This window comes from Ctenopharyngodon idella, chromosome 20 (assembly GCF_019924925.1).
Source record: "Ctenopharyngodon idella isolate HZGC_01 chromosome 20, HZGC01, whole genome shotgun sequence".
Lineage (NCBI taxonomy): Eukaryota > Metazoa > Chordata > Actinopteri > Cypriniformes > Xenocyprididae > Ctenopharyngodon > Ctenopharyngodon idella.
In genome coordinates, this window is record NC_067239.1 from 14,670,481 (window position 1) to 14,681,343 (window position 10,863).

The 10,863-nt window shown below is 37.1% G+C and overlaps 1 protein-coding gene across 2 annotated transcripts in view; it reads left to right on the forward strand.

Annotated features, from left to right (window-relative positions):
- Positions 1-4,972, forward strand: part of nudt14 (nudix (nucleoside diphosphate linked moiety X)-type motif 14) — a 42,671-nt gene extending 37,699 nt beyond the window's left edge. For both annotated transcript variants that reach the window (XM_051875392.1, XM_051875393.1), the window contains exon 5: positions 2,572-4,972. In XM_051875392.1, coding sequence (XP_051731352.1) covers positions 2,572-2,821 — 250 coding nt within the window. In that variant the 3' untranslated portion in view covers positions 2,822-4,972. The remainder of the gene's footprint in view (positions 1-2,571) is intronic.
- The last annotated feature ends 5,891 nt before the right edge of the window (positions 4,973-10,863 follow it).

The following is a 10,863-nucleotide window of genomic DNA, read 5'->3' on the forward strand; positions in this document are numbered from 1 at the left end:
CACGGCCTTGTAATTTTCTTCCATATTTCATGAGCTCATTTCAAAAAATCTGTTTCATACTGCAAAATACTAAGAAAAGAAGGCTTTTGCAAGCTTCCCATTTCTGTAATGCTCTCATGGGGTTAGGAAGATCTCCATGGTGATGTCTCCATGACGGAGTCTCAGGTGAGGTAACGCCTCAGTCACAGTGGCGCTTACTAAATTGCTGTCTATTAAGGTATAAGAGGTCTTGCTTCATGCCTTTAGGTCCTTGCAGTAGACCCCCTTTGCCCTTGCCTAGTCTTCATTGTACAATAGCAATTTCAGAAGAGCTTTTTGAATGGTGGATATTTCCGAATCCTCATTTTTAAATCCTTAATGGGTTTGGAATCATCATTGAATGGATGGTGATTATTTTCATGTAACATAATTTATTTTTGTTCATTATGTGACTTTAATGGCAGCCAGTTCACATGCTGGCCACCTTGTTGACACCCCTGTGCAACTAGTTTCCAAGTTGGTAATAAGCATTCAGGTACAGTACAGGACAGTTTAATCTGACATTACTAAGCTGTTTGTCAAGATTACAAATCAATAACATCTCTAATCAGAAGTTCAATTTGACAACAATGGTACAGAATTTAACCTTTATTTTAGCAAAAATTTAGCTTCTTTAGCTCAAATTACGCTAAAAATGTACTAAGCTGTTTGTCAACATTTCAGATCTTAGCATTAGAATTTATTTAGCAAAAATGTGGCTTATTTAGCTTAAATAGTGTTAAAAAGATACTAAGCTATTTGTCAAGGTTACATTTCAAATCAGGAATAAAATTTGACTGTATTTAGCAGTAGCATTTAATTAGCAAAAACATGTTTTAGCTTAAATCATACTAAAAATATATTAAGCTGTTTGTCAAGGTTACATTTCAATAACATTTCAAATCAGGAATATAAATTCTAACCACAGTTATTAGTGTTAGCTTTTATTTAGCAAGAACAGCTTTAGCTTAAAGGGGGGGTGTCACACAGTTTCTGCCAGTCTCATGTTAATCTTGAGTACCTATAGAGTAGTAGTACATCCTTCATATCTCCAAAAGTCTTTAGTTTTATCATATTTATAAAAGATACATACGCTGTACTGAGTCTTTCCGAAAACAGCCGAGTGCCTGGAGGCGTGTGGTGTGAGCAGAGCTAAAGAGTGACGAGCTATCACGAGCACGCGCAGCTTTTGCGTAGTGATCGTCTGCAAGCTATCAATGGTCTGCTAAACAAATGTATTTAAACACACACAATACACCATCGCATTATCCATGGATAACTTTTGAATCACTATAATGAATATGGCGTATAGTGAATGATGAATAATGAATTTATGAATTCGCTATGTTCGTGTTGTTTACATAATATGCACTTAGGCGCCTATTGCCAACAAAACAGACATTTGAAGCAGTTTTACTCACCACCTGCGGTTCCGACTCATGACTGGGATCATTATCGCTGTGACAGCTCCATCTTTCAGTTTCAAATGATCCGTAAATCCAGCGTAGAACTGGGCCTTGTTTATGAAACCATAAGCGCCGATCCTGAGGGCTCAAGCAGCCACGGAAAAACACGAGATATTCTCCATTCATTTTAACCAATAAAAAAGTGATTGCAACTATCAGTTTCTATGGTTATTTTAATAACAAATATCGAGAGCGCATCAATGTAATGCGTGAGCACAAAACTCTCAGCTCCACTTAACGCTGGGTTCTTTGTGAAGCAAGGTTCTTTCCCTCACAACCACAACAACTTCTTTGGTGACATTGTTGATTTCGTGAAGTCCTGTGACCTGTGCAGCGCTGCTGACGGCTTCCGTAAAGCCGAACGCGCGTTGATGGGCGTGCTCTTGCTCTCTCGGTCTGGTCGACGTGTGCGCGCGCGCTCTTCCAGGAGAAGTGCCCGTACAAGGAATTCCGACCTTTCTGATGTCACACAGGCACATACTCAAAAAAAAAAAAAAAAGACTGCGAGGTTTATGAGGATTTGGAAGAGTATTTTTGGCACAGAAATACTCCGTCATACATCCAACTCGTGTTTTGAAACTTTGGCCATGTTTAGCATGAGAATCCAACAGTGTAAATAAGTCACTGAAAGTCACATGAAATAGCATTATATTGCTTTAAATCATGTTAAAAATGTAATAAGCTATTTATCAAGGTTACATTTCAATAACATTAAGTCAACTAAAATCTTACAACGGTTGTATTTAGCATTAGCATTTATTTAGCCAACACTAAAGCTATTTAAGCTAAGAAGCTACACTTCTTTAGCTTAAATTATGTAAATACTGTATGTACTAAGCTATTTGTCAAGATTTTATTTCAGTAACATTCAAAATAAGGATTAAATGAAACAACAACTGTATTTAGCATTAGCATTTATTTAGCCAACATGTGGCTTCTTTAGCTTAATTCATGCATTTATAGTTCATAGCTGCAGTGTCTTGTAAAGGAAAACTGAAGTGTCCCCAGGTTTGTGCGTTCTCGAATTGCTCTTTTTGCCATGTCACTATCGAGTGTCCTGAGTGCCTTGTGCTTTCCTCCCCCACAGGTCAGGTGTCGGAGTGACTGGATCGAAGCAGACCATGTTCTACGCTGAGGTGTCCGAAGAGAATCGCGTCGGAGAGGGAGGAGGTAAACCCCAAGAGGGCGAATTGATCGAGGTGGTCAAAGTTCCCCTGCACGAAGCTATGACCTTCGCCTTTGACGAGAGCATCCCGAAAACAATGGGTGTCATTTTCAGCTTCATCTGGTTCCACAGCAACATGTCACCGAAGTATAAGATCTCCACCAATGTCTAACGTAACGGTTCCAAGCCATCCTCCGAAATACAAGTCATTACATACATTTTTATATATAGTATTCAAAATGGTCACTAACTGTTAATTTTTTTGTTATTTCTTACACTTATCTGTTTGTTGTGGTTATAGCTATTGTCTTATTTCAAACTGAAGCAGCACTCGTGTGCTATCTGCTTTCCACGGGAGCTAACACATCCCAATCGGTTAACCATAGAGCTGAAGAGTTTCATTGTGAGTTTGTTTTGTGTAACCGAATGCTTTGTTTTTAACATGTCAGGAATTTCAGCCAGCCATTTGAAATCGCACCACAGCCCTTAAAGACTTTGTAATGGTGATCTCTTCCACTCTAATTTGAGAGGGCAAGATCTGAAAGACTGTGTTGATACCATCAGAAAGAGAATATCAGACCTGGATCATTCACGATTGAAGCTGTACAATGAGGTCAGAAAGTGACCGTATATAGCCATATTCCAATTTTGCAGTTTAGAAGAATAACATTCATTTAAATAAGCAAGTAAATAATAACAATAATTAATGTGAATTATATGTAAACAACACAGGCAGCTACCCAAATGAGCCACTTCTTTAAAACAATCATTGACAAAGAGAAACAGTTACGCTCTTGCATATATCTCAGGTCCAAAGCTGACATTGGGACATTCAGGGTTAGTGACAATGCTGAAAAATACTGAGGTGTTTTTTTTATTGCCGCTTAACGTTAAGTTGATATTCTGAGTGTGTTTTTTGCACAGAATTTATGAAATATCTACTACAAAAACCTAAAGTATGAGTACAGTGCTAGTACTACAGGTTTAAAGCTGCTTTGCCATAATCATAATCTTAACTGTAACAACATTCTGAATTCTTTCAGAACTTATGGAATAGAATATATTAGGAGTGCATGAGCTTGCCTGCTGAAAATATTTTAGAAAATATTTTCAAATACCATATAGTGTCAAAAGACTTGGTACCTCCTAAAGTCACAGGAACAAAAAGTAGTGGCTTTCTAAAATCCATTGAATACTATACTTGAAAAATATTTGTATTGCTGTTGCGGTTTACTGTACGAATATATAGGGTGATGAATATAAATGCTTGAATATAATCAATATACCCTCAATATTCTTCAAGATACCTCCAAGATTTGAGAGGCTGCTTGCAACTTTACTTACAAACATTTTAAGGTGAGCTGAAGCTTTCTGAATCAGATTATTACTCTATTTAGTTCAGTTCAAATTCTCTTAAGCACAAAGCATTCACTAGTTTAATTTCAATCGATCAATCAGTCAATCAAACATTTTCCTATATCTTGTTGGCTTAATTATTTTGTGAAGGATGTTGAAGTGCACAAACATTTGTTAATGCTATCGTTGTTCTTGTCTTGACAACTATCACCGCCATATTAAATAAATTCTATATTGTCAGCTGATTGGATCTTATTGTAAAGCATTTCCTCTGTCATATCACTGTACTTGGTCTATATTCTGTTGTGATTGATGAGTGTTATAACTTTATCAATACATATGGTCAATGTGCTAATTCACAAGTTACCATGTTCATATAATCAATCAAAACAAGTGTTGTGGAAAAGGACAAACAGGATTGGTTTGGTCTACAATGGCAGTGTTTTTAACTTTGAGCGCTCCTTTTAAAGTATGCAAATGAGACATTTAAGAATTATGCATTTGTTTTGGAAGCATTATTTCTTATCACAATGCCTCAGATATCATTCCCTCATTTTCTTAATCTCTTCTTATAAAATTAACTCTGAACTTGTTTAAGTGTTTTGTACGTTTATCTCAGGATAGGGCTTTCTTTCTTTTAAAACTTAATAAATTATTGTTTTATTGTCATGTGCCACTATTACTAATGCTTGATTTTCAGACTCAGTATTTCAAAAGAGGTGTTTTAATGTCTTTATATCTCTTTTTTTTTTAATCTCACAACATTTGTTTACTGATTGTTTTAATTTATGGCACCTTGAGTGAATATATATATATATTTCAAATATGTAATATATATATACAATTACGTATCTTTTGACATTTGAAAATATATATATATTTCAAAAATGAAATATTGCATGTGCACTCTGTATTACATTGATCTGCATTCAGTTTAAATGAATAAAAAGGTTACTGCCTTAGGTCATGGAGTCTCTACTTTCATCTGTCAATTTCAAAATCAACTTCAATCAGGTATGTAATGACTGATAAATAATACATTAAAACAGTGGTGAAATCCACTCCACTTGCCCTCATGTCACTCTCCTTTCTTTGGTCCCCCACATTACCACACCTTTTGGTTACAATTTGGCTTTCATGTGCTTGATGTTTTCATTCAAGCTGAGGGACAATTTGTCAAGAACTTCTCATCCAGAGCTCTCTAGGGGTCAGAGCGCTCTTCGTTATGTAGAGATTCGAGAGGAGTTGAGTTGTCAAGGTAATGTTTGTTTTCGTCTCTCTTTTTAGGCACATTGGTAATCATTAGACAGCCTTACTGACGGATGTCCGGGGCGAGGGATTGTGGAGGAGGGACAGGTGGGTGGGTGAGGGGGTCACAAATAATAGCATTAAGTAACTAAGTGCAACTACCACGACTTTGCTATAGCAACCGCACGCCTCACAACAAGACACACAATGAGTGTGATCTGTGAGGCAGGGGAGAGGAGAAGACATTGCAAGGGCACTTAAGCGTGTTTTCTATGCTTCTTGATTTACTGATGGCTTTGTTCAGATGACCCACAAAGGGCTTGTGCACTGTACGCAGACTGAATACATTATCAATGCGAAACAATTGTTCATTTGTCAGCTGTACTAAGCCTTTTTTGGCTTGCTTGTTGTGCATTTAATGTAATGAATCGAGAACCGCTCCCTAACTTGCTAATAGAAATTAATTGCGGGGGTGAGACAAATTTACATGAAGATTTTTCCTCTGTTGTGTTTCAGGTGCATTTAGGAACTATATTAAAAAAACAATATTTTAAAGTAGGCATTTTTGTTTTTTGTTGAATATTAAACCAGGTTTTTTGGCTCGTATAGTGTGCTATAGGAGGATATGGAACTAATACTCAAGGAGGATTTAATTCAAAGGCCCAAATTGAGCAAAAATATGGAATTTGGTGCAATTGCTGATATGTATATGGCCAAAAAAAAAAAAAAGCTTGTAATGTAATTCAAATACGATCTTTATAACAGGCTACTTACATAAAATCAGTATTAAAATCAGTTTTCACTTTATATCTTCCAATAATATGTCTGAGTTGATATTTAAAGGGATCCTTGATTATGATTTCACTTTTTTAACTTTAGTTAGTGTGTAATGTTGCTGTTTGAGCATAAACAACATCTGCAAATTTACAATGCTCAAAGTTCAATGCAAAGGGAGATATTTTCTTTTACAGAAATCGCTTTTAAAGGACTACAACAAATGGCTGGTAGGGACTACAACGAGCTTTTCCTGGGTTGGTGACATCACTAACCCTAAAATTTACATAAACTCTGCCCCCAGGAACATGCAACAAAGTGGGTCAGGCCATGTTGGGCTGCTTTAGAGAAGAGGAAGAGTTGTTGTAGTAGAGTGTTGTTGCCATGCCGTTATTTTACGCCGGACTGCTTCACAAATGAAAGTCAATTCAACACTGGATTTGCACAAAATATTAACATGACGGCACATGCTAGTCGATGAGTTGAATCAACTCCACAGCAACTACATAAATTTATCCACTAACCATTCAGAAACGTCCAGTTGCTTTCTAAAAGTTGTAACTTCTTCCTGAGTCTCTCCATCAGTGTCCGACTCCAGTTTGAACAATGTAAGTCTGAGCAATAAGTTACTAACAATCGTCATTTTGGGTGCGTGAGATTCTCCAGCTTTGCCGTTGTTGAGCAACCAAAGTGCAAGCTGTTAAAGCTCCCCCTTCTTCTGAGGAGTGGCCGGGAGCAGCAGCGTTTCCACAGCATTTCAGAAACAATCTCCATCTACACTACATGTGCATACAAGTGTAAACAGTTGCCTCTTGCGCATGTAGGCAGCCGCAGTATTAAAAAAAAGCAGAGTTTAACTGCACAATGGCTGCTAAAAATTACAACAAAACCAGCAAAGATTGCAATTCATTCCATGTTATTGTTTACACGGTCATCAAGGATACGCAGAGCAAACATGGCAGCTATGCCATCGTTTTCAAAAGTCTCCGTTTTGGTCTGTTTATACTTAAACAAAACCCCGGCGTTTTCAAACTTTTCGAAGTTCGAAAATGCCGGCATAGTGTAAATGAAAGGTGTAACCATAGCAAAACTTATGCGTTTTAAAACGAAAACGCACTAGTGTAAACGGGGCCTTAGAAAGTTGCATATCAAATACAGTAGGCTTTATGGGGTTTAAAAAGATGTACCCCTAAAGAAATGAATAGTAATTTTGAAGTGCATGCTTAATAAAAACTGTTATATTTTACATGGAGAGGGTCACATCGTGGAGGCAGCCATATTAAGATCACATGACTAGTTGAATACTAGTTGAAGTTGATCTCAGTAAGCTTTTTAATTTCAGAAACTGTCACTCACAGAATAGCTTACTGTTATGATGTTTGTCTGTATTTAGAGCTTTTCTATTAGTGGTGTTTCATTGTGAAGAAATAATTCTCATTCATTTTCATTACCACCCCCTTTCACAGTGTGACAGGCAGAAACTGGCTTTCAAAATATCCTTTGTTTTGAGCAATCTTTACTAACGGGTATATCTTGAGGCTACCAATTTCTTCAGTCAGTTATGTTTTTTATGGTTTCGCATAATTTGCATATAAGTTTGTCTCTACCTGTTAATTTGCTGAGATTCCAGTAACAGTAAATGGAAATCTGCTGAAAACTCAATTACATGTGGGCATGCTGTTCAAGAGATTCTCACATCCAGGAAGGTGTGGGTTTTGTTTTCCATTTCAACCAGTTACATTTCCTAACAAAAACCTTTCATTTTTCCACTTCTTAACATATGCGTTGACTTTAAAGGAGTTGTTCACTCTTATTGTTATTCTTCACTGTCAGTGCGTTCATAAATCATCTACGTGGAAGTAAATGTAACAACAATGTTCTTGATGAGGGGGTGAGGTCAACATTTCAGCTCACATTGAGCGGCAGCTTCTAAATTTCATGCAGGTTCCAATCTTTCCCACCCCTGAAGGAAAGGGCATTTCCATTTCCATGAACTCCTGATCTGTCATCACTCCCCCATCCTGCTCCACAAACCAAGTGCAGCTGATAAGATTCACTGTAGATAATACGAGCTTAATGCATTAATGGCACAGTTGAATGTTTATGTGAACTTGCCCCATCTTGATGTCAAGTACTGGCTCTGTAATGTGCCGATCTTGCTTCTAGCTGTACGGCAGGACTGATTTGCTGTGTGGTTTGAGCTTCAATAGGGAATATTCAGACATCCTCCGGGAGCTCTGTCACGCCAGGCAGGAGGCTGATTAATTAAGGCCTGTTGTTTTCTGTTTTGGGCCTTAAAGGTAGTCCATATTGTTCTTATATGCAAGCCACAGATATGTCTTATTAACTTACAGCCCCCTGAGTTTATTTGCAGAGCTGACGTGATCTTTAGCTGCATAATGTTTCACAGTTAAACATGTATCCTCTTTGAGAACCACCATGGAACATTTACTGTGGGAAAGTGCGTAAAATGAAACATTTTTTTCAACATTTGGTGTGAATCAAGCTATTAGATTTAGTTCTGATACATAATCACTTTTGACTTGTAATTTTCTTGCCAATGCAAGAACCACATGTAACCACTTTTGCTCTCCTTAAATAAAGGGGAAAAAAAGAGAAAAACCCACCCCTTCAAATAGCAAACAATTTGAAAAAAAAAAAAAAGGCATATCAACAATTTCATGAAAAGTTACAAGAAATAAGAAAACAAAAACATAATTTAAGATCAAAAAATCATAATATTCAATATCTTTTTTGTTCTTTATAAAGCAAATACATTTTAGAAGAGAAGAGTCTAATTTAATTTTGAAAAAGATTTTTTAAAAAGATGGGATTCAATTTGAAAACTTTTACTTATAAATAAAACATTTAGGATTTAGAATATAAAAAATTGACAACATATTCCAGAGGTTTATTTTTTATAACATTATATAAAAAAGCAATCTATTATGACGATATTGCGTCAAGTAGCCCCGCCCACACTGAAATCTCATTGGACCAAATTCGGTTTATGGACGAGGAGAGGCTGATTAATTGTAGACGTTTTAGAATAACATTTTCTATGACAAAATTTTAGTTACTCAATGAAGATCATTAAAATCAAGCTAAAACTTCACTAAATATGTCAACAAAAATGAATAAAACAAGGTATGTGTTTTTGGTTTTAAAGAGATAGTTAATTTAGCTACTCACCTTCAGCAACAACAACAACAAAATACTATGGAAGTCATGGGGCCTATCAACTGTTTGGTTTCCGACATTCTTCAAAATAACTTATTTTGTGTTGAGTAGAAGAAAGAAATTCATATAGGGTTGGAACAATTAAGGGTGAGTAAATGATGACAGAATTTTCATTTTTGGGTGAACTATGGGTGTGTCTTAATCAGCTCCCTAGCCATTTTAAGGGCTATCTCAATCGCAGAATCCTTCCAGGGCACTGAAACGTTCGCTCCCTAAAAAGTCCCACAATGCACCGTGAAAACCAGGGAGCATCGATGCTCACTATGCTCCTTTAACGGAACAAATTGCTTACCGCTGGAATCTCGTTGCGTCGCTCCTGGTAAGGAAACGGTGTAATAATTGTTAAGTACATTTTCGACTTAAGCCAGGACACATTTAACGACTAGCTAAAACATTCTAAGACTGAGCTCAACACACAAAGACTGTTTCCTTCGACTGAAGCAAATTTACAAACCTTACACACGGAATTTGAAAGCCGACCGAACGCAACTGGCTCTGACTGGACGCGTTTGAGCGCGATCAGTCATGAGTATCAATTTACATTCATAATCGGCTTTAAAAGTGTGTGCACGGCTTTAAATGTAAACTTTATGGCAACAGTCCAGCATTCCTTTTCTTGCTTATAAATTGCATAAAATGTCAATAAAAGATGATAGGACTGGCTGAATAAGGCACTTAATGGAGGCTGACTGTGTAGATGAGACTGTAAAGCCAAGCTGAGCTGCCAGAGCCAAATACTTGTAAACAGTACACAAATTGAGATTTGCAGGTGTCAAGGGACTGTACCACCTTCCTGTTATTTCCTCCCAAGGCTAACCGCTCAAACATAGCCTGTGGCAAGAAATCTGCAGGTAGTCTTTTTATAGTTATAGCACCTCTTACCATCTGTCAGTGTCTAAAGAATTATTCTCCAATCATATAATCATCAGAGTATTTTTGCATCTGTGCATCAAAACTGCTATTTTATTTCTTAATTGTATTTGAACCTTTGGACTAATAATCATATTTCATTTTCAGTTTTCATGGCATTATCACTTCTTGCCTGTTATGGAGTAATTTTCCAAATTGTTCTGCTGAGACTACCTGGCTTCCAGTAATTCTTGCTTTCACTTTCACTCTGCTTCCAAAGCCTCAGGGCAGGGCACTCTGAATCTGACATGTAAGTGATCATTTGTTTTCTCTTTCAAGCTACACCAGCTTCACGAGCATTGCATGATCAGCATGTGGGTTTGTGTTACAGATAAGGGCTTCTTTTTCCACTGCCTGTGGCTATGGATCACCCGCACTGAAGTGCTTGTGTTAAGATATTCCTTAAGTATGTTGTGTTATCTCCTCACTGTATATGCAAAGGTCCTTGGGGTGCGTTGCAATGAAAATGATGCTGTGAGTTCCTGGACGGAGGTATACATACAGATGTTATCATTGCAGACCCGAAGGCTGAGTTTCTTGGAAGGGGTGGATTTTATGAATTGTGACTTGACTTCCAATCCACCTACAGCATTTAAAAAAAAATTAAAAATAAAAAAAAATTCAATAGTACAACCAGCGCTGCTTGAAGAACTTGTTGCCGGGGAACGAGATGGTAACAGGTCATGG